This window comes from Ovis aries, chromosome 5 (genome assembly GCF_016772045.2).
Source record: "Ovis aries strain OAR_USU_Benz2616 breed Rambouillet chromosome 5, ARS-UI_Ramb_v3.0, whole genome shotgun sequence".
Classification (NCBI taxonomy): Eukaryota; Metazoa; Chordata; class Mammalia; order Artiodactyla; family Bovidae; genus Ovis; species Ovis aries.
In genome coordinates, this window is record NC_056058.1 from 78,892,205 (window position 1) to 78,916,228 (window position 24,024).

A 24,024-nucleotide genomic window follows, 5' to 3' on the forward strand; every position below is an offset into this window, starting at 1 on the left:
ATATTATCATTTTACAAATATTGGTCTATAATTTGATTTTTCATGTAGTGATAAATCTTTAGAGGTGTTTCCTGTATCAATACCTCTATAACTACTTCATCCTTTTTAATGCTGGTATAGTATTCTGGTATAGTATGGTTCTGCTGCTGCTACTGCTAAGTCACTTCAGTCGTGTCCGACTCTGTGCGACCACATAGACGGCAGCCCTCCAGGCTCCCCTGTCCCTGGGATTCTCCAGGCAAGAACACTGGAGTGGGTTGCCATTCCCTTCTCCAATGCATGAACGTGAAAAGTGAAAGGGATGTCGCTCAGTCGTGTCTGACTCTTAGCAACCCCATGAACTACAGCCTACCAGGCTCCTCCATCCATGGGATTTTCCAGGCAGGAGTACTGGAGTGGGGTGCCATTGCCTTCTCCGAATATGGTTCTACTATAATTTATAAGATAAAGCTTCCATTTATGTCTAATATCTTTTGCTATAGTAGATGATAATACACTGAACGTCTATGTGCATTAATCCCATGTGGGAGGGATTTTTCTATAGGCCCGTTTTGACATCAGAAATAATGCTGACCAGTTCTAGAGGTAAACCATAACCACCCTGGCAGCTTCCATTTCTTATCCCTCCGAACACTTACTCTTGGGACCCTTTTCCTTAGAACCTATTCTCTGAGAAGTCCAGTGCCCATGGAGTAGCCTTGAACAGACACACTGATTGAAAGCTAGCCATTTTGGGTGTGTACAAAGTAGAGCCTTTGTAAATTCTGAACCAAAACCAACTCCTAGTGTTTTATTCGGAGAAGGCAATGGCAACCCACTCCAGTACTCTTGCCTGGAAAATCCCATGGATGGAGGAGCCTGGTAGGCTGCAGTCCATGCGGTCGCAAAGAGTCAGACTCGACTGAGCGACTTCACTTTTACTTTTTACTTTCATGCATTGGAGAAGGAAATGGCAACCCACTCCAGTATTCTTGCCTGGAGAATCCCAGGGACCGGGGAGCCTGGTAGCCTGCCGTCTCTGGGGTCGCACAGAGTTGGACACGAATGAAGCAACTTAGCAGTAGCAGCAGCAGTGTTTTATTTGGCTCTCATTGCATTTTTAACAGTAATAGAATGCTTCAAAGATTGGGTAAATATCAGTTTTACATGTGCATAGAATAAAAGGAAAGGGAACTGTTTTAGGAGTCTTACATGATGCTTTGCACATGGCTGGCACTTAATAGTTTTTTTTTAATGATAAGTGAAGCCTTATCTAGAAAAAATTTATATGAACATCATTCAAGACCAGAAATGCTTATTCCATTGACTTCCTTATTTTCATATCAACTTTTTCTTTCTACTTTATACTGTAAGACCTTGCTATAACACTTGAGTTACAAATACTCACCCATCTTTGAGTGGCCTTCTTCGTGAAACAAGTACTACCAAGTCTTTGGGTTTGTCATTATTCACCACAGGACAAGTGATGTAATATATCTGATCATCTTCACTTACATAGTCTATGACTTCGCAGGACCTAGGTAAACAGAACAGTGACAGAAAGTCTACACTTTTCTACCTGGTGGAATAAGGCATGCCTTTGTTTTGTTTGTTTGCATAACTTCATTATTGGTGTCTGTATTCACCCTTCTGTTCACATAACCAACTCCACAAAGCCAGCATCATTTCTTAAAGTCTATGTTTAGAGCTGTTTGGCCAGAAGGAATAATTCTGCCTGTGATAGAATGCTGGCCATCTGACTCTAAGGTCACTGCCTTCAACACTGGAGAGAAAGGCACTTCTCTTTTTTCCAGAAAATTATTTTTCTCTAGGATCAAGTAATATTTTAAAGACTAGCAAACTTTATGGACAATCCTTTGTGGACTCTGAGGTAAAGGAATATGGTATATTGGGAAAGAGCACTAAGCTTGGAGTCAAACAACTTGCCTTTGAGTCCCAGAGTAGCTGTGTTGTGTTAGGCAAGTCACTTTTTTTTCAATCCATAAAATGTAGATAATAATACCTATGGTGTGTTGTATAGGTAATATGCAGATAATACCTATGGGCTTAGGATCAAATGAAAATACCTAGCACAGTACTTGAATCAGATAGATGCAGAAAAAAAGTTAATGGAATTGGAATTCATTCATTCATTCCTCTCTATTCATTCACCTGGAATGTCAGGTGATGTAGAAAATAGTGGAGAGAAACATTTGAAAAGAGCAGCAAAGGTTAGGCATTATTCTTGCTGAAAGCTTTGTACTTATATCTATAGATACTGATGCAAGAAAATTGTGAAAACACTTCTCATGAAGTGTTTACTAACAATAACATTAACCAAGATGCATCCTTCTGGTATCTATGTAAATATAACACATGAGCATAGAGTTGTTTCACTTTAGTGGTATTAAATTGTCTGTTATGGGCTGTTAATCATAGTGAGATTTAGACATTTAAGAGATGAAATTCTACCTCATCCAAATTAGGAAGTAAATGGTATTAATAATGCTGAATATAATAGGAAGCCCATCTTGCCAGTTTTCCTTAAAGCAAGGTGTCCCTAAGGCCTGAGCCCTGCAACCCAGGAGCTGGAACTCCTTGGAGAAGGGAGTGTCACCCTGACAGAAGAGTTGACCAGGTGCACAGCCGTGCATTCCAGGAGAGGAGGGAGAGTGGAGAAGGTTGGACTAGGGATGTGGGAGACAGGAAGTAACAGAAGAGATGTAGGCTGACATCAGTGGGCCCTGATCAGACAGGGAGGGCAGGAAGGAGTCTACTCACACAGCTGCTTCTCCCAGCTTCTCACCAGGGAATGCTGTTTCACAGAAAAAGAAGGGCTACCAAGTAAAGGTCAAGAGTGGGAAGTACAATTTGATAATCACTTTCTCAGGAGTAATGAGACTATGTCTTAAAGTACAAGAGTGTGGAAATTTAGAGCCTGACAGACCTGGGTTCCAAATGAGGTCCCATTGCTTTACTGCCTGTGTAATCTTGGCAAGTCTCGGGTCCTCTCTCCTGTTAAATGGGAATAATATCAACCTTGAAGAGTTACCGGTAGGATTACAATAGATGTGGGAAAAGCATGTCGAGTCAATAAAGATGAAAATTAGATGATCAGAATAATTTTTGTGCCTCTCCAACAGCTGCTGATACTGTGCTATAGCAAATACTCTTCAGTTAAAACAATGGTTCGTACATGGGGCGATGGAGATAGACTGCAGTGTAGGGGTCATTTTTTACATGACCTCAAGGTTGAATAAGGAAGTATTTTAAATTTATTCTTACGTGACGTGGGGGTCCCACAAAGGTCTCTTGGTAAAGTTGGACAAGAGATGATAAGCCAAGTATGCTGGTCTTTTCACATGCTTTTCAACCCAAACAGATAAAATATCATGTTCTTCCAGAGTGTATATTTTTATCTAAAATAAAATAACCAAAAAAAAAATTACAAAAGGAAAATTGATATTTTTACATTAAGACCACAGCAGGATTGCACAAGCTAAAGCATCTTGGCACCTGGCTAATCATGAAGCCAATAATGGAAACTTCACTGTCAATATTTGGATGTCTAAAACTCAGACCAGGATGCTATTCTCCTGTGTCATCTACACATTATCCTACTTGAGGGTAGGTTATTTGATTATTGTGCAGTAGTTTTTCTCATGAAAAATAAAGAGCTTTATCTCTTTGTGATATTTCCTTGCCTCTGTCCAGGAACGACAAAAAATATCACCAGACTGCTAGGCAAGTCAGTGCTTCCTTTCCCCATAGACCCTGGAGCCAAGGCTGCAGCCTAACATTCCCAGGATGTCAGGCGTGCCTTCATTTGGGCTGAAGGGATCCAGGAAGTAAGCCAACACCTCTAGATCCAACTCAACATCTCAACAGGACTGCTGAACCATATTGTTCCTTCATCACAAAGCACTGTTTTTTTTGGTGAATCACAAGGGTCACAAGATCAGTTCCTGAGTGTCTAGTGCTTACTGTTCCTTAGAGAAGAGAAAGCTTGTCTTGGGGATCCATTTGACTTACACTTAAATATTAATGTACCCTTTGTTACTCTGAACTTTGCTTCTACTGTGTTTTCATCAATAATCAGAGATATATGTTCAGCTAAGAGCACATTTCTATCCTGCCCATTTACTCCATCTCTTTCAGGATGCTTTGAAGATAGTGTTGAAATTTGCCATCTTATAATCATTCCCATGGCAACAAGCAATGAGATGACAAACAAACATAGGGTTAAGACTTCACTGCAGGAATCAAGCAGATGGAAAAAGGCTGTGAGGGAGAAAATCTTTATTTAAACATAAATATCTTTTAAGAAGAGAATGAAGAAATGAGAAACTGACTAAAAGCAGCTTAGAAAGGTAAGAACTGGCTATTTGCTTATGCCATTTTACCTCACCAGTTGACCTCGGCACCAAGCCTGTCTTTAAAGTGAGCCTGCAAAGGAGGGCATGATGTAGGTTGTGGGCACTTACCAAACAGAAAGAGAACCATGAATGTAGCCCTAAGTCGAAGGCTGAGACTCAGCCCAGCCTACACCTACCTACTCTTGCCCTCTATGCTGCAGAAGTAGCAGGAGGTTCATTGATCCTGGTGTCCCTGTGGCTCTTAGCCAGCCTGTTGGGGCTCTGCAGTCTCAGAGGAGTAAGAGCAGGTGGCCAGAGTGAATTCCACCACCTCAGTCAGATTCTGGCCTTGGGGCAACCACAGTCAACCTTGGTGAAACCAGGGTAGGTTTCAGGGTAGAGTGGGATGTAACAGTGGGCTGAGTCCTTTTTAAGGGTTGAATTGTGTCTCACCCTTCCATTCATATGTTAAAGTCTTAACCCCCAGTAGCCCAGAATGTGACCTTATTTGGAAATAGGGTCATTGCAGGTGTAATAAGTTAAATGAGGTTCTACTGCAGGAGTGTGGGCCCCTAGTCCAATATGACTGGTGTCCTTATATAAAGGGGCAGTGTGGGCAAATACATGTACACACACTGGGATAATCCCATATGAAGATGAAGACAGAGGTCAAGTGATACATCGACTATCCAAGGAATGCTGAAGATTGCAGCAGAGCGCTGTCAGCTAGGGGAGAGACCTGCAATAGATCTTGCTCACTCCCCGCAGAAGGAACCAGCATGACCGACACCTTGATCACAGACTTCTAGCTCCCATAACCATGAGACACCCACTCTGGTACACTCTGTTTTGGCAGCCTGAGAAAACCATCACAGCACTTCTCCAGGAAGCTGCTCCCCAGGTTGGAGACACATGCTGCTGCTTCCTGTCCTGGAGACATAACAAACTTCACACTAAGTAGCCATCATTAAATTCTGCCCTTACAGAGCTCACTGCACTTGGCCAGTGTCAACTACAGTATTAGATGAATGGATGGCATTTTGATCCTTTCCCCAAAGGTAAAAGTGGCAGAAAGTCCTTAACGTTCTGCTGTCAGAGACAATGACATTGATGCAGACAAGGAAAGGCAGCTGTTGGTGTTGGTTCTCTTGAAATTCTACTATTTTAGGAAAGCCAACTTTTGCCTAGTGAAAAAATTCTCCAAGACCAACTCTCAAAGAAAATGAGTTCCCTTTCATGCTTAGAAGAATACAGGTTACATTCCATTTATCATCTCAAATGTTTTATCATTTGAGAATGAATTTCAATTCTATGAAATTTTATTCTATGAAATGAAGCTTAAAGTAGGTTCAAAATCTGCTGGAGCTTGGTAACTTTTTATTAATGATATATTTTTTCATTCTAATAAGATTCTGTTTAATGAGTTTAGATCTTATAGCACAAGCGGAAATAGCTCAGTTTTAGAGTTTTATACTATCTGTTGACAGACGTTATTGAGACTGTCTTGTGGGAAGGAGGACAAAACTGGTTTTTACAGAGGTATGGGGAGAGGGTAGAGTTCTTGAAGGTCAATTACCCATTGACTAAGGGGAGGGGACGTGGTTAGGCACAGGTCTGGAGCCAGTCATTCCCCAGCTTCAATGAGAATAGATCTCCTCTGGTCTGTTTCCTGTGGGTTTTGTCCTGTGTCAAGGGTTCTTGCCATTCTGGCTTCCTGTCCTCTCTCAGCTACTGCCTAAATAAAAAGCTACTCCTATCTGGCCAATCTCTCACCCGTGCTAATTTCCACCAAGATGTGGCTCAAGCTACTCACTGCCTAAAAAGCCTCTTTTACACTTCCAGCAATTTATTTTTACACTGTCTTCAAGGAGGAAAGAATCAACTCCTCTCCAAAGTTGTCTTTAAACAACTATCTTCCCTGACTTTGAATTGCCTAGGAGCTGAGCTTTGTAGTTGAAATACTAAATCTCACTCTTGTTTATAAACTACCTTAAAATGATCCTTCAGCTATGGTATGTGTATGTGTGGTGCTTTCAAGATAGTCTAAGTACTTTTAAGATATTTTCAAGATAGACTATTAATATAAGCTCCTTTAAGATGAGGGCTCACCTTTTGCTCCTTGTATTAGTGCTATTATTAATTCCAACACTATACCTTGAAAATGAAATATGGATTAAAACAGTAAGTACTGCCCAATTTTCATTACGAATACCAGAAATTTTTGACTTTTGCCATCTATCAAAATTTATATAAAAATAAGTATAGATTTTTAAAATGCGAAATAAGTATAATTCTTAATAGTTGTGAAAATTTTTTCAGCTATAAAGTGACACAAAAAATAAGCTATATTTTGAAATTAAAAACATGATGGGTTAAGATAGTTAAAAGCATAAAAGCTTTAAAAAGTGGGAGAGAAGAGGATAACCCAAAAAAGAAAAAAATTCTATTTTTATCACAAATATAATCTGAAAAAAAGGAGGGCTTCAAATTCAACAGAGATAACATAAGAATGTTTCTTTAGTTATACAATGTTCTCTAGTAAGTAACTGTACAGAAAGTTAAGAATTAATTATTGATGGCTCTTCTTAGACACTTGTAAATGCACATTTACTTTGTTTAGGTTGTTGGGTTTTGGTCCAAACTCCAAAAGAATTGAAATTTTAATTTATATGACTTCACTAAGTATGTTCTCATCCTTCATTCCAGACATGAGTTTGTCTTTTACTAAGCTGCTCAGTGAGTGCTCAGATGCCAGCAATGATGCAAGAAGCAGATTTAGTGTTAATAAAAGAAAACAAGGTCTTGAGGCACCTTTTATAAAGGGTAAATGGAAGCAAGTAACTTTGTTATGTTAAACCTGTTTGCATCACTGAACCAAGCATAGATGGAAACCTAACTGGATCCAAAGAAAATAAGGAAGACTCTGAAAGGATTCAGAAGTGAGCACCAAGACATAGTAAAAGCAAACAAACCAAAGCTAAAATGTGCGGAGGAGGTCAAAGTCAGAGTTGAAAACAAGGAAGTAGTATCTGAATTTGTTTCTATTTCAGGGTGAGTGGCCATGTAATTTATTCAAACTGGAAGACTTGGGCATGGTTAATAATTATGATGGGGCAACCAGGACTGTCCCAGGAAAACCAGAACATGTGGTAATCCTGTTTTAGAGGCTACTGTTTCAACGATTATGAAAAACGGTATGCACTGAAACGTGAGCGTAGACAAAGTGTCAGCGTTATTGAGCATCTCCTGAATGCCAGCTAGTGCTATGTTCTGCGACTATAGTGATGAACAAAATGGTCCTCAAAGAGCTTATAATATGTTTAGTGTGGGCATCAGCTTCAAAGGGTCACCTGATATACCTCTGAAAGTAGATGAAATTCAAATGATATACATTTATTTAAATTTAATGACATGCAAAAGCATTGTAAAAGGTGCTGAGATTAAAAAAAAAGTCAAGTCAAGGCTGCTTTCTTAAGAGGACTGTAATCTAGTTAAGGGAAAAGACCCATTTGTAAAATTACTATGTAAGACAAATACCAATTCAGTGTGGCTATGGAGTAAGTGTCATGAGATAATACATAATTAATTGACAAGTTAATAATAAAAAAGTAATTGTTAAAGGAGTTCCTAAAGTGATAATTTCCTTCAGTAGGAGATGATTGGCTTTATGGAGAAGCGTTTGTCCCAGGTCTTAAAGATCAGGTAGGACTGGGGTAGATAGAGAAGAGAAGGAGAAAGAAATCGAATATGAGAACTAAGCTTGGAGGTAGGAATGTGTAGGGTGAGTTGAAGGCCCTTAAGGTTAAAGCGTCTCCCTGCAATGTGGGAGGCCTGGGTTTGATCTCTGGGTCGGGAAGATACCCTGGAGAAGGAAATGGCAACCCACTCCAGTATTCTTGCCTGGAGAATCCCATGGACGGAGGAGCTTGGTGGGCTACAGTCCACGGGTCGCAAAGAGTTGGACACGACTGAGCGACTTCACTTTTCACTTTCTAGATCAGCCCGGGTGGGGAACAGAGACAGAGCTGGAAAGATACTTGACTGTTAAAAAAATTTTCCCCGAAGACTTTTTTACCTTTTAAAACATTGAAATATAGTTCATTTATAATATTCTGTTAGTTTCAGGTATATAACAGTGATTTAATATTTTCACAGATTATACTCCCGTATATATGACTATATATGAATATATCTATAAGTGTATATGTGTGCACTACATACCCAGTAGTAGAACTGCTGAATCATATGGTTGTTCTGCAGTAGTTTCAGTTTTCCGAGGAACTGCTATACTGTTTTCCATAGTGGTTGTACCAGTCTACATTTCCACAAACAGTGTAATAGGATTCCCTTTTCTCTGCATCTTCACCAATATTTATTTGTGGTCTTTTTGATGATAGGCATTCTGACAGGTGTAAAGTGATAACTCATTGTGGTTTTGATTTGTATATGTCTCTGATGATTAGGATTGTTGAGCATCTGTTTATGTGCCTGTTAGCCATCTGTATGTCTTTGGAAAAATATCTATTCATGTCTTTGCCAATTTTTTAATTGGGTTGTTTGGTTTTCTTATATTTCTTATATATGAGCTATTTATATATTTTGGAGGTTAACCCCATATAGGTTATATCATTTGCAAATATTTTCTTCCATTCAGCAGGTTGTTTTTTCATTTTGTTGATGATTTCTCTTGCTGTGCAAAAATTTTTAAGCTTAATTAGCTTAATTTTTAAGCTTAATTGTCTGTTTTTGTGCCAGTACCATACTGTTTTGATTACTGTAGCTTTGTAATGTATTCTGAAAGCAGGGTGTATGATATCTCCAACTTTGTTCTTTTTTTTCTCAGGATTGATTTGGCTATTTGGGGTCTTTTGCAGTTCCATACAAATTTTAGGATTATTTGTTCTAGTTCTCTGAAAAATGTCATGGGTATTTGGGTAGAGTTTGTATTAAATCTGCAGATTATTTTGATAGTATGGTCATTTTAACAATATTAATTCTTCCAATCCATGAACACTGTATTTTTCTATTTCTTTATATCTTTATTTCTTTCAGTGTTTTATATTTTTCAGAGACTATGTTTTTCACCTGTTTAATTAAGTTTATTTCTAGGTATTTTTTTTTCTTTGTTATGTGACTTTAATGGGTTGTTTTCATGATTTTTCATTCTTATAGTTCATTATTTGTGTACAGCAAAGAAACAGATTTCTGTATATTAGTCTTGTATACTGCAACTTTTCCTGAATTCACTTATTAGTTCCAATAGTTACTTTGTTGGAGACCTTAGGGTTTTCTTTATATAATAGTATCATGTTGTCTGAAACAAGAGGTAGTTTTACTTCTTCCCTTCTAATTTGAATGTTTTTTATTTCTTTTTCTTGTCTGATTGCTGTGGCTAGAATTAAATAAAGGGTGTCTTATTCCTGATTTTAGAGGAAAAGCTTTTACCTTTTTATTATTGAGTGTGATATTAGCTTTAATTTTGTCATATATGATCTTTATTATATTGAAATATAATACCAATTTGGATGAGAGTTATTATCATGAATGGATATTGAATTTTGTCAGATGCTTTTGATGCATTTATTGAGATGATCATATTATTTTTATCCTTCCTGTTGTTAATGTGGTATATCACATCGACTCATTTGTAAATATTAAACCATTTTTGTATCCCTGGAATAAATCCTATTTAATCCTGATGTATGATCCCTTTTCTTTATATTTTTGAATTAAGCTTGCTAATATTTTGTTGAGGATTTTTGCATTTATATTAATCAGAAATACTGGCCTGTAATTTTCTCTTTTTTTGAGTGTCTTTGTCTGATTTTGGTGTCAGGGTAACAATAACCTTATAGAATGAATTTGGGAGTGTTCCCTTCAGTTTATTTTGGGAATGCTAGGTATTACCTCTTTTTTGTATGTTTGATAGAATTACCTATTCCAGTCCTGAACTTTTATTTGCCTTAGTTGAGAACTGCAGTGGAGCAGAGCCCTGGGAGTTTCAGTCTGCGTCCTTTGCCTTGTTCCCAGCAATAAGGAAGCATTGATTCCTTTCAGAGTAGAGTTTAGGTTTCTTATACAGCCCTTCTGTTAGTCCCACTGGTTTTAAAACCAGCTAAGGGTACTCCTTCTCTCGGGGTGAGACCTCAGGGCTGGGGTGTCCTCTCCTAGGGATGCAGGTCTTGACCTGATGGCGTTTTTTCTCTTCCTACCTGACTCTGTGGATCTTTCTTTATAGCCATAGTTGTTGTATAAGAGTCTTCCTGCCACTCTCCAGTTTGTTTTCAGTGTTGTAAATTGCTCCACGTATACATGTATTTTTGATGTGTTCATAGGGTGACTCGGTGTCCTCGTACTCTGCCATCTTGATCTCCTTTTTACCTTCTTGAAAGCAGCATTAGAAGTAGTAGAACAACCTCTACCATGAAAACTTTCATTCATGATGGGCAGTGAGCTGTATGTATACCTGAATGCCTCCTACCTTTTCCATAGCACTGGTAACCTCCCATCCACTTTTGGCTGCCAGGCTTTTGAGAGCCTCCACATTGCCATTACTCAAGGATACCTAAAGTATAAATAATTGAAAAGCTGTGGGTTCAGTGTACAGATATGTGATCAAATATTTTCTGCTTAGAAAATGGATACTGTTAGAGCCAAAGTGATGATGTTGAAGTTAGAACTAAGTTATAGGAACATAATTTCTGTCTCAGACTCTTAATTCAGAATTCAGATAAGTCAGTGAGTCCTATATGCTTAGGAAATTAGTATCATTTTAATTGATATCCTAAGTAAAGACAAAAATACCCTTCAGTGTGACTAGTAATCAATGTATAATAAGTAAATTTAGATTTCCCTTTACATTTCATGGTCAAAACATTAAAATGACTAATACTTTTTTGTTGAGAAGGCGTGTCATTCAGCACAGATCATGTTGAGACACTAGATCTCAATGTCCTATGTTGCTTGAATGTATTTGATGCAGATCAACTGGAGTCTGTAACTGTGTAGATAATTCAAACAAGGCAGTGAAGCAGCTGGCTGATGACTAGTTACTCATAGATTGGTTTTGTTTCATTTTGAGATGACAGGTTGCTATAATTCACCTCTGTATCTAACCTGTGTAGGCACAACATGAGTCAGTTAAATGAGGGGGTTCCCGTTTTTGTAATAAAGCGATTTTTACATGAAGAACTTCAGATCATAAAATTGTCACCTGGTTGCCAATATCCCAGTGTATGCAAAGTGGAACTTCTTCTTTGTGGGAAATGACATATTTTCTGGAAAAAAAAGAAAATATTAAATAATAGTTTTCTTCCCTGTATCTAGCACATAGCAATAACTGTGACACTTTCTGGAAGTGAAATCAGCAGTTACAAAAAGTTGCCTTTACTGGCGGAACAATCAGGAAGAACAATTTTCATCACAGTGGCATCCACAGTCAAAAAATATCAAACCTTCTCTTTTTATATTATGTGGGAATAGAGACCCAGAGAGGGCTCTTTGCTATGTAATTTGTCAGATAAGAGTCCATAAAGTCTTACACCTGAGTCCCTTACCTGCCTAGGCGAATTCTCTTGCGTGCGAGAGCTCCACGATACCGTCGAAAATCATCCTTAAATTAAAAAAAAAAAGTAAAATCAATACATTCTTAATATTTCTGTACTACAATCCTTAAGTCTGTCTCTCCTAAGTCAATTGAAAAGGCTAACTGGGACAAGGAATCTCTACATGAACTATCTTCAGGTCAGAGTTGGCAGTAAGGCCGCTTATTCCACAAGACTTAATTCTGATGAATGTAGAGCAGCTGGATATAAAGTAGAGAACTGGATATAAAGTGGGAAAAGAGAGTCAGAAATGAGACATGGAAGACATATGCTTCCAACAGCAGCATGTGGCTGAATAGATGTGAGGTCTTCAGGGCCTTCACTGTTTAAAGACCAGAGTGATTTGGAAAGAGAGGAAAAGGATCATTTTACTTTGTGAGGCAAAAAAGAAAAAAAGCAAAGGGGAATGGACGTGCAGGTTGTTGCCAGTGCAGGAAAAGATTTTGGGTGGAGCTCTGTACCACAGCTTCCCCCAGAATAAGTGGTCTGATTACCAAACTGCATGTGCTAATAACTGACCTTTGACATGGGTTTGATTTTGGGAAATGTGATCAGTTCTTCCTTATCATCGACAGCATTATAAATGAGAAAAGCACTGTTGATGTGACGGCCCCGGCCCTCAGACCACTCCTGGCAGTCAAAGGCCTCCACGCGCACTCCAACTTCAACACTGCAGAAGGGCAAGAAGGGTAGTGGGCAGAGAGCCTGAGCATGCTAGGCCTCCCCCACCCACCACCCCACCAGCTCCTCCAGGCAAGGAAGAGAAGGAGGACCCTGTGTTGTTTCTTTGTTGTCTGCTAATCTATGCAGCGGTTAACATCCATTTCATCAAGTCGATTGATCTTATATACAAGCTCCTGGGAGCATATCTGCTTTACTTTCCCACTTTCAAGTAGTAAAAAAGGCCAGTGGGACCTTATATACATTCATGAATAAATTTTGGCCATGGGGGGTGGGGTGTTAAATTATGCCAAAGTCAAGTTTTCTCTCCTAAAACGGTAGTTCTATAATTTAAAAGCATCAAACACTGAAGTTGAATAGGAAATACAGATGTTCTTTTTTACATTTAAAAAGAAAAAAATACCAAGTTAAATCTTTTCTTTGTGTGTCAAGAATAATAAAAATAACTGAGAAGTGTTTTGGACTTCATGGTAATAAATGACAGGTCCATTATGAATTGTTGACCATATGGGACCCTTTTGAGAGTGAAAGGAAGAATTAATGATTATGATACACACAAACCAAGACCATCCTGGATCAAATGGGAAATATAGTCAACCTTCAGTTCAGTTCAGTCGCTCAGTCATGTCCAACTCTGCGACCCCAAGAATCACAGCATGCCAGGCCTCCCTGTCCATCACCAACTCCTGAACTTATTATGAGACAAAAACCAACTTATCATCACTTAGTGTAAGGAGGCCTCAGTGGAACAGAGGATAAATATGTATGTCTATAGATTTTGAACATGAAATGTCAAAAAAATTAGAAGGAATGTGGTTATTTTAAAGTATTCCCTATACTCACCTCCAGGTTGAGATAAAACAAAGAACATTGCTTATGTGCAAGTTTGATTTCATTTTATAGCAGTCTAAGAGCACTAGACATGCTTTACCAGGTCTGAAATGTGTTGTTGACAATGGCATTGAAGGCAAGACGGTCTCCAACTGTAGATGGTCCCCTGAACTTAAACATATCCACGGACTTCAGAATAGGATGCGCTCGACACAGGCGGCTGGTGAAACAAAGGGAAGGAGAGAGAAAGAGAAGAAAGTGATCATTCTCCAAAATGTTTTCAGGAGCTACTGCTTTGCTTAATGGATTCAATAGACCTGTGTTTGGGGTGCTTTCTAATGAACATCTCTTTCAGCCCAAGAGGGTAATTAACTGGATTGTGTGTGTCGAGAGTGGTCCTGTGACATTATCTGCAAATATTTTAGGAGATACAATGTACCAGTCTGTGGGTGGCTTTCCCAAGATGCTGGTGCTTCTGTTCTTGCAGTGACAGTCCTGTTCTTGTTTTGTGTGCTATGGAAGTATCTCCAAAAACCAAACAACTGTCTTTTGTTCTGATTTCAGAGTTTTATTCCTCCTGACAGCTCATGACTACAGTCACAGGAAGCTGTGACTCTCAGGTTGGCATGGGAAACAGTGAAGAGAACTTTCAGCTGATGCCATTCACATGAGTTCCTTGGCTTCACTGTTACCTAAATTCACCCACATGTCAGAGACCAATTTTTCTTCCCCACAAAAAAAGTTACCTGCATTGCTGCACAAAGCCTGAAAGGCTGCAAGGTACACATTTTACAGTTTTTTGGTGTGTGAAGTTTTGAAAACCTATAAAGAAAATTTGATCTCAGAAAGTTATTATAATTGTCTACATTTTAGATTCCCACTGTGGTCATTCAGTTACTCTAAAGAATTCTGCCAACGATAAGTGAACAGATTTGCCATAGTTAATTACAGTGTAAGCCTGTATAGTAGAACAGGCTTAAATGCTTTATTGTCATTAAGAATGACAATGTCGTTTTAAAAACAAGCTCTTATATTTGTGCACAATTTTAGGATAACCACAGGTTTCTAATTATAGTCATAACTATAGATCTATTAATAAATAAAATTCTTTTAATTTTGGGAAAATAAAACCTTAACAATTTTTAGTCGTTACAAAAATTGTCAGAAGGGCAGATCCTGTTCAAATGCATTTTCAGAGACTACAGTGTTCTTTAAAACTGCCCAGTTACCTACATGGCTCAGTTAAGAATGAAATTACCCTTTTTGAAACTGAGCAGCATTTAAAAGTACTTTTTCAAGTTCTTCCCTCTTTCTCATCATATTTTTCAATTAATCCTTTGGCCGTAATGATTCTAACCAGCACCTCCAGAGGTCAGACCTAATTGTGAACCACCTTTTAAAAAGTTTGTATCTTGACTGTTTTTTGTTTTTGTTTTGTTTTTTTAATTTTAAAATCTTTAATTCTTACATGCATTCCCAAATCTTGACTGTTTTTAAGTGTAATAATGGCTATCTTCTATTTCTGTTTTCCATCTACTTTGTCATAACTAACATTATAAGAGTTGCAAGATCAACAGTCATAATTCAGAATAATTGTAAGAACTGTCATTTCATTTTTATTTTTGGACCAAGAATTTAAACTTTAACCCTCAGGAAAGGACAGAATAATTCTCAGGTAAACAGGAAAATGACTGATCATTTTCTCAGTTTGATAAAAGGCAACATTGTTCTCTGCTTGTTCCCTTGACTCACCCAGTAGCCAGTCTCAGACCCTTCTGCCTTTTCCCAACTAGACTCAAGATCACAAACCAAAGGCTAAAACCAAGAACCTTGCAGAAATAGTAGCCACCGCCTCCATCCAAGCCATAATCTGGCCACCAAATGTATTTCCATGATGGTTTGCATGGGGTGGGAGGACAAGTTCAATGCTTTGAACAGAGGTGCCCCTTGTGGAAACAGTTCCTTCCTCTTCATCACAAATGGGATCTGAAAGGTAGACATAAACAAAAATGGTAAAGTTAAATGTAGAACCTGAGGCTATAACCTTTCCTTCAATTCATGAGATTTTTAGAAAAATTATTTTTAATTTTCTAAAATTAAATATTATTAAATAATAATAAAAATTAAATATTATTAATTAAATAATAATACTTAATTAAATGTTATTAATTAAATAATAATACTTAATTAAAATTAAATATTATTACCCAAGACTTAAAACTCCCGAGGAAATGAATAGGTTTTATTTAACAGTGAATTGGGTAAGACAACAGATCAGAAAGGACGTTTTAGAGATTGTATTCCAACCTGTTTTACAAGTCAACCAGAATTTTGATCAAAAGAACAAGTAAGTTTAAATTTGAGTTGCTTCAGGTGGAGAAGGGGCAGATTACAGCAGGTTAGGGCAGAAAGAAATTTGGGGATTGACGGATATGTTATTGTCTTGATTGTGGTGATGATTTCATAGGAGTGTGCATGTCTCAGCACCTATCAAGTATAACTTTAAATATGGCCATTTATGGTATGTTAATAAAGTTAATGAAAAGAAAGGGATTTGAGCTTTAGGGGCCATGGACACTGAGAATCTGGAACAGTTTGCTGCACTATAAACTTCAGAATGGGAATATGGCCTCCCCTGGTGACTGCTTGGTAATGAAAGCAGTCACAAACAGAAAGGACACAATACGTTGTTCTTCTTGGTGTCTTTCTGCTTCTTTTGAATCATATCTGCTTCATTCACTGACAGATTGGTTCTTCCTCTCAACAATGGAGAAATCATTTACTTTGGCTGCAAAGCAGTAAAATGTATTCAGTTATACTTCCTGCATCATCAAGTGAATCACCAGCTAGGCTTAAATCTCACGTGCTGTTGTTGAGGAGCTGGGGGAGGAATTACAGATCAGGGGTACGATGCTGGTTATACTCTCGGAGGCAGAGCTGAGCTGGCAGTGTGAGAGCACAGATATGCCCAGCTGTTGCTGGTAACTGGGAATGGAGCCCTTCTTGGCACATTTACATATAAGTCAGCAGAGAAGTGTGGTTACAGAGATTTTCATTTCATTTCCTAATGTAAATTTTATATTTTTAATTAACTGTCTTTTTCTTTTACTTTTTCCTCCTGCATTTCACTGATCATTTCAGTCCCCTCCTTAAAAACATACAGTGACTTCCCCTAGCCTGTTGGAAAAGCCTGAATCATGTTTATGACCCCCAAGCCCTTCCTTTCTTCTCTGGCATATGCCTACCTCTCCAGCCCCAGCTAGTCTGAATGCCAGTAGCAACCCTTCTTCCCCCATCACATCTTGTAATCTCTCTCCCCCTCCCTTCCAGCCACTCCAGCATTTTTCAGCTCCTATAACTAAAATGCCATCTTCAGCATCAGGGCATTTGTACATGGTCTCTCTCTGTAAGTAGCAGTCCTGCTGCCCACCACCACCTTCTTCCATTTACTTTCTCTTCTGTTTTGGCCCATCTCAGTTACCACCTCCTCGGGAAAGCCTTCTCTGACCTCCACAGCTGACTCCACTGTTATTAGCTCCTACTTGTACCTTTCTTTCACAGTCACAATTTTATGTTTATTTGTGTGATCTTTGATTATCTGACCCCCTAGATCCTGAGCTCCTTTGGATAAGGACTGAGTTTTTAAAATCCTAATAGAATTCCAGAATGTAGGCGCTCAGTCAGTATTTATTGAATGAATGAATGGATGGATGGATGAATAAACTTAACTTTGCTGATTTATTCCACGTTCACAGTCCTTACTATCAACAGGATATTTTAGGTAACAAAATGATTGTACTGATTCCTACTTCTATTTTTACAGTAGTTTCCCCAGCCCCTCATTTTCACTTGACTAGTATTGTGGACTCTTCAGTTTTTCCAGATGTGTGTGTGGGTGTGATATAGGGTCTCATGGTGGTTATAGTTTGCATTTCCCTGATTAATAATGAGGTCCAAAATCTTTTCAAATGCATGTTAAACTTTCATGTTACCTCTTAATAAAATGTCTATATTGTTTGCTTCAAATGTTACTTCTCTCCCATTCTTTTTCTCCTCTCTTCTTGGAACTTTGATTAGATGCTTGTTAGACTTCTCTATTCTCTCTGTCTCCTAATCTCTTGTATAGTTTCCATTTCCTTGTTTATCCATCTGCATTCTAGGTAACTCCTGGATTTACTTTCCAGTTTACTGTCTTAGATGCTGTTTCATTAATGTTTTAAATTTTAATTATTTTATATTCTTTTTGTATAGAAATGGTTTTTGCTTCTTCATCTAATGTTCTAGGTCATTTTCTTGTTCCTACATAATACTTTTGATACTCTTTTATTTCTTAAAATATATTAACCTTTTACTTCGGATTCTTTATGTGGTAAATTCTGTTTCTTTAGTTTTCATTGCAGGCTTAATTCTGTTGTCTGGTGCTTTTCTGAATTCAGATGACTTACTTTTGTCTTATGATTCTTGTCTAAGAGCTCACATTCCTTGGATCTCTATCTGTGGGAGTTCTTGAGGACTGGGCTTAAAGTCATGTCTGCACAGAGGATTTGCATTTGTGGCTGCAGATCACCTGTGGGTACTTAACACAGTATGAATTCATACTAGGTTTTACTTGGACTGTTTCAAGCCAAACATATTATGTGAATCCTGACACCAAATATGCTTGAGAATGCAGTTGTGATTGAATCCTCAAAGAGAAACAAGTGTTTTTTTCCATTCCACATAGGGTTAAGTGGGAAGCATGGCGACCAGATCTCTCAGAGGCATGGTTTTTCCAGTTGACCCACTGAGGGTATCATCTTGGAGGGGTTTCAGCTCCAGGTCTGGTTCCCTGATCCATCTTCCCACTTGACTGTGCCTCCTGAGCTAGGGCAGGTGCCTTAAAACACTGTGCAGGGTCTACCACCTACAGGGTCCCCCTCAGCAAATGCCAGCTCTTGTGTCTCCTTACACTGCTGCATTTGTGTTTCTGATCATTTGTGGACTTGAAGCCTCTTTCTTAGTTTTCTGCCTGCTGAGATATGTTTGTAAATATTTTATCCAGAAATTTTAGATTTTTTTCAGACTGCAAGTCCACCATATTGCTGTAATCAGAATTGGATTGCTTCCTAAAGTAATCCTTAAAAAGCATATAAAATCTTAAATTCTTAAATCCTTCCAACTTCTGTCTTTTTAAAGTACTGATTTTGCTAGATAATTTTTTATAAACATCCCAAACTAGTACTGACTGAGATTTTTTTTAAGGTTAATTTCTCTTACTCAAATGGCACTTTTTTGGTTCAAAATAAATTAATATAAATTATCTGTACAATATATAGCTAAATTTTAAAAAAAGGCAAGGTGTGTAATTGTTTGAATATTGTATTACCAAGATAAAATTTAAAAAATAAGAAAAGACCTTATACTGTGAGAGACTTTGTAAAGACTCAGATATAAGGCAATTCTGCCGGGGGCCGCCATGGGAGATCCCACCCATGACAAGGTCATGTGGAAAAGAACTGTTAAGCAAGGCTTCAGAACTCAACGGGCTCCCTAGGCTTTCTCGAGCATCTACCCCCAAAACCAGAATCTGTCTGTTTTACTACTTCGTGACTTTCACCAACTCCTCTGACATTAACAGGGGGCTATCCCTAATCACCTTTCTCTGGAGAAAATTAACTTAGGACTATAGCTAATAAGTCTCCTGGACATGAGAGGAATATTTCCAATCAAAACCCCTCTGTTAGCATTTTAGCTTGCTTGGCAGATATATCCAGACTCTTGCAGCTACACATGTGATTATTTACAGCCTCCCAACTGTGAGAGGCACAAAAAGCCTAAAACATAGAGCCTTTCAAAGAGTTAAAAGTTATTAGAGTAGTGTTAATGTAGGATTTCATTATTGGGCCAATGCTTGTTGCTAAGTTCCCATATCTCTTATCCACTCTGCACCTGGGAGTGCATTAGTTAACATAGTTGGAAAGTAAGAAAAACAAGTGTAGCCTTGAAATTAACCACATCAGACTTTTGAGCTAATTGGTTCTTTCTTGTAACTCACTGCACCTTTACTCTGTGAGAAATGTAACTTGTTTAATACTTTTTGAGGCTGACATAGATTAGAAATATAAGAAAAAACATTTCAGGGGAAAATAAGTTTTCTAGTTGAGAAGCCTCTATCAAAAGAGGGTCATAAAATGTTCACAGGCCTCCAAGGCCAAAAGATAATGTACACAACATTGTTTATGGGAAAGGTTTGCAGAAGAAATCCCAGTTTTGATAAAGACAAAACAGATGTAATGTTTGGGCTGACTGTATGACTTTGCATCTTTCATTTCCCTCTATGTACAAGTAAAGGTATAAAAGACCCTTTTGAAAATAAAAACAATGGGCCTTGCTTGAAGAAGCTTGGTCACCCCGTGTTTTTCTTTTTTCTCTTTTTTTCTCTCTTACTTTCTTTTTCAGGCTGATCTCTTGGAGCATAGAGGCTCCCTGCGTTCACTTATCTGCCCAGGTTTCTAAGACCTGAACGGGAAGACGTTCTGCGTCTTCAGTCCCTCGGGAGACCGGGAAGGCACCTATGGCCTCTGTGAACAGGGCAAACTTCTTGTCTCGAAGTTTTATTGGCTTTCTATGTAAACCAAGGAATATCAGCCTCTGTCTCTCTTCTATTTTCTTATCTACAATATTCTTTCCTTATCTCTGTCTAAATCAATCACCAACGCCGTTTTTCCTTCAGGTTCCCCTGGATCCTGCGGGGGCTGGACCCCAGCACAACTCCTTTTCTGATGGATAACTAAAGAAAAATTTACTTGATTCCTATGAAGACATACATGGCATACACTGGGGTACATAGAGCTGTGTACTAGGGCAGGTCTCATGTGTGTAAGGATCATCTAGGAAATGTATGCAGGAATGTATTGAGTATAGGGACTTTGGTGCAGAAGTATGCCGATTTGGAGGTAATTGCCAATCATTGGGGAAATGGGGCACTCCCAGGTTTAGACTAGAGACCAGTCTAGGCTCAGAGCTTTGGCTGTGCACCCATGTTAAGGACAGTAAACAAACCTCATCCTTCCTACAGGTTTCCAACTGGGACATACTCATCTGGAGGTCAATTTCAGTTCTTGTACTTTGGATGTTTATAAGTATTTTGTCATTCCTCTTGGACAATGTTGCATTTATCCCACATTTTTTCGGTCAAGAACTTTGACCTGAATTGAGGTTGTTCTGTCTTTGGTTTTCTGTCTCACTACCAGAAAGGATCAGGACAGCGGCAGAATGCACATTCTTTTCAAGTGCACATGGAACCTCCTCCAGAATATGATCACAATCATATAATTAAAGTTCCTGTAAATAGATTTACTAACCATCAAACTTGCCACCTTCCTTCATCAAGTTTTTAAAGGTATCTTCATGTTGTAATCGAACTTTCCTTCTCTCAGAAGCCAGATTGTGTTCCACTTGATCTTGCTCAGTTAGAAGTGTGACTGGTTTTAATTGAATCTAGAAAAAGAAAAACATTTATCTTTCATTGCCTTGTTAAATTATAAAAGCACAACATGAACTTTGCAAAAACAAATAATATGCCACATTATTTTCTAACTCAAAGTAAATAGAGCATTTTTTTAATGTACATATAATGGATGTATACATTTTATTTTGTCTTAATTTTTTTCTTAAAATATTTTTAAACTAAAAAAACCAATGTAGGCTTCATAATTTGTTCATATAATATGTGCCTTTAAAAAGTTTTCCAAATATTAATTTTCCCTGATTTAAAAAATTTTCAACAGAATTACAAAATAAAATAGTCTTCAAATTAATGAATGAGAGGGACTTTGACGCCACTAAATTCTTATCAAGAAATGTTTTCTACCTTTTGAAAAATTAAGATATCAGAGGGAGAGAAGAAAGATATTCTAGAGAAAGCTGTCATGATGTTCCCTGTTTGGAAATTTCATCACATGTTGGGAACATTATCTAATAAGCAAACTGAAAGAATCAGTATATCAGACTAAAGCTCCAGCTGACCTCCAGAAACCTGGAAATGTGATGCAACAGAAGCAAGGGCTCAAGTTCTTCCAGAAATGCCTGAGTGCTCTCTTGTGTGTGAGTCACCTTACAGCTGGACTGGGAGAGCTCCATGCTTATTTACAGGCCACGTAAAGGCTGACCCTTGACCAAGATAACGATGAAATAGCTAGCGATTTCTAATACATGGTTAAAGTCAAACTCCCCTGGATGACCTCATCCAACTTGTTTAGGAATGTAACGACTAGTAGCTTATACTGGTTTAACTAATTACATAGCATTATTTTAGTTGTGTGACCAGTGGGGTGCAGAAGACCACCTGGTAAACTAATGTTTCGGCTTTCCAATCTGCATATGAAGTACATTTTGTGTGCTGAAGAGATCCCTAAGAGCTCTGGCTGGAAGTCTCAAACCTCTCGGATGTCTCCTGTGCTTTCTTTCTCCTGCTGTGCCCTTTCTTTTAGCTTCCGTAAGGCCTTGCATGAGCATATCCTGTGGAGTCTTGGGAAGCGTTCTATGATCTGGCCTGTGTCATTGTTGAACTAGACTGAAGTAATCATTGCCCATCTCATCCTGGAATGAACTCACTTTGGACAGAGACCCAGGTAGCCCTGTTGGGTCGAACCACTGATGTTTCATGGCTCTCTTAATGGTGTGCTACTGAGTAAGAATTTACCAACTAGAAAATACAGGTGCTTTACAATAAAGGTTATCTGAGCTAACCAATTATGACAGCACTTAGGGCACTTGCTTTCTCAGAAGCACTGTTGGAAAACAGATCTTTAGGCTCAGCAGAGACTAGACTGAAGTGTGGCTATTCTATTCTTATTCCACGAGTCCCTGAAGCTGGAGGTGGGAAATGATGGGTTTCGTTTTCTCCTCCATGTGAAGGAATGATTTGGGGAGGTGGATTCCTTTCTGTCACTTGCTCTCAGATATGAGAACTCGGCAACCACCCCTATATTCTCTTATTCACAAAAGTTTGGAGATTCAGAGGGGATTCCAGGTAAAACAGAATGTTTGAGAAGACCTGTCTCAGTGTCTCAATGATTTTAGTGAACATAGGATCCCTAGGATGCTTTGTCAAAGTACATATTCCAGACTCCTATACTAGTGATTCTAATTCAATAGGTCTGAGATACAGCCCAGAAAGCTGCATTTTTATAATACAATAAGTGATATGAACTTCAGTTTGAAAAAACAATGCCCCCCAGGCAATGGGGATTTGCTTTGTGGTCTATTTTATATCACACAGAGAGTGGAAGAAGTATCCCAGTGTACAAAACTGCAGAGACACCTGCCACCCAGGCACCACCATGGCCTAACTAGGCCCTGGCCCATCTGTGTGCCTCCTGGCCCAAGTGAGGAGTTGCTGGTGACTGCTTCTTTTGGGTTGGAGAAGGAAATGGCAACCCACTCCAGTGTTCTTGCCTGGAGAATCCCAGGGATGGTGGAGCCTGCTGGGCTGCCGTCTATGGGGTTGCACAGAGTTGGACACGACTGAAGTGACTTAGCAGTAGCAGTAGCTTCTTTTGGGTAAAGGGAAAGCTTTGTCCCAGCTGGCTCTTCCATGTGAGGAAGACTTTTGCAGAGTGAATAGTACTTGTGGAGCTAGGAGAAGCCACTGTGCCCACTTCTAAAGCGATCCTTCAAGTGAAAGATTTGAGTTCTAAATTTAATTATTACATTTTAAAATGCTTGTACTAAGTGTGGATCCTCCCCTAGGTATCCTGGCTCTAAAAAGAAAATCCAAGAAATTATAGTAAGTCTGCAGTAGACAAAGGATAAGCTGCTCTGGGCCAACACCAGGCAAGCCCACTGGAATACCCACATCAGGCCAACATATTTCTATTAAGAGTGTTTTTACACCCTATGCCCTACAGCTTATTTTCAAACTTCAGTAACTCAGCAACTTTGACATTATTCCTTTAGGTTTGAAAAAGTGATTGGACCATAATGCACAATTGGTAGCTAAAATGCTTCTTGCTTTAAAAAATATTTTAACTCAATTTTGAGTTATATAACCACAAAAGAACCAAATCAGTAAGCAATATTTTGGGGAAACTGATATGACCTTCAGACGACTTAAAACACAATGTTTTTTCCCTCTTTCACAAACTGGCTACATCTCTCATTTTTTCTAAGGTAGTTAATACTGTGGTATCATTGCATAAGTATTGGTGACAGTTACAGTAAGTATTGGTGAATAACAAATCTTGGGAAAGTGTATTCCTGGTAAGAAATAAATGTCCCTTACCTGTAACAATTTTGATGCTGGTAATTCTGTTAATGAGTCCCTGAATTATATGCTAGATACTTTTCAGACAGAAATTTACCTTTTCTTTTCCAACTGGTTTGGCTACAAAGGTAGAGAAAGCCACACTAACAAGTTTCTCAGTGCTAGTGAGCATGTCCTCTACTGTAACCTTGATGCTGATCTACAGTGGAAAGAAAAATAAAAAATTTTCAGTTATCCAGACAACAGATGACAGTGCGGCATTCAAAATTCATTTATACACTTCACCAGTGTTTTGTTTTTTGAATAAAACCCTTATTTTAATTTACTT

The 24,024-nt window shown here is 38.4% G+C and overlaps 1 protein-coding gene and 1 long non-coding RNA gene across 8 annotated transcripts in view; one reads left to right on the forward strand and one right to left on the reverse strand.

The window, feature by feature from the left end:
- The window catches only part of ACOT12 (acyl-CoA thioesterase 12), a 44,270-nt gene that overhangs the window by 4,695 nt on the left and 15,551 nt on the right, over nucleotides 1-24,024 (reverse strand). For 2 of the 4 annotated variants that reach the window (XR_009600728.1, XM_012178915.5), the window contains exons 4-13: nucleotides 23,794-23,895; nucleotides 20,794-20,929; nucleotides 15,280-15,436; nucleotides 13,551-13,670; nucleotides 12,458-12,608; nucleotides 11,891-11,946; nucleotides 11,548-11,611; nucleotides 10,816-10,899; nucleotides 3,265-3,398; nucleotides 1,388-1,516 (exon numbers count right to left, since the gene is read on the reverse strand). Coding sequence is in view for 2 of the 4 variants with exons in the window: in XM_012178915.5 (XP_012034305.2) it covers nucleotides 1,388-1,516; nucleotides 3,265-3,398; nucleotides 10,816-10,899; nucleotides 11,548-11,611; nucleotides 11,891-11,946; nucleotides 12,458-12,608; nucleotides 13,551-13,670; nucleotides 15,280-15,436; nucleotides 20,794-20,929; nucleotides 23,794-23,895 (1,133 nt within the window). In the remaining 2 variants the exon portion in view is untranslated. The remainder of the gene's footprint in view (nucleotides 1-1,387; nucleotides 1,517-3,264; nucleotides 3,399-10,815; nucleotides 10,900-11,547; nucleotides 11,612-11,890; nucleotides 11,947-12,457; nucleotides 12,609-13,550; nucleotides 13,671-15,279; nucleotides 15,437-20,793; nucleotides 20,930-23,793; nucleotides 23,896-24,024) is intronic. The other 2 variants (XR_009600729.1, XM_042250724.2) reach the window with 1 other exon arrangement.
- The window catches only part of LOC106990145 (uncharacterized), a 55,487-nt gene that overhangs the window by 4,468 nt on the left and 26,995 nt on the right, over nucleotides 1-24,024 (forward strand). For 2 of the 4 annotated variants that reach the window (XR_009600730.1, XR_009600732.1), the window contains exon 6: nucleotides 4,138-4,349. This is a non-coding gene — a long non-coding RNA (uncharacterized LOC106990145). Of the gene's footprint in view, nucleotides 1-4,137; nucleotides 4,350-7,040; nucleotides 10,034-24,024 lie in introns of those variants that run through there. The other 2 variants (XR_009600731.1, XR_009600733.1) reach the window with 2 other exon arrangements.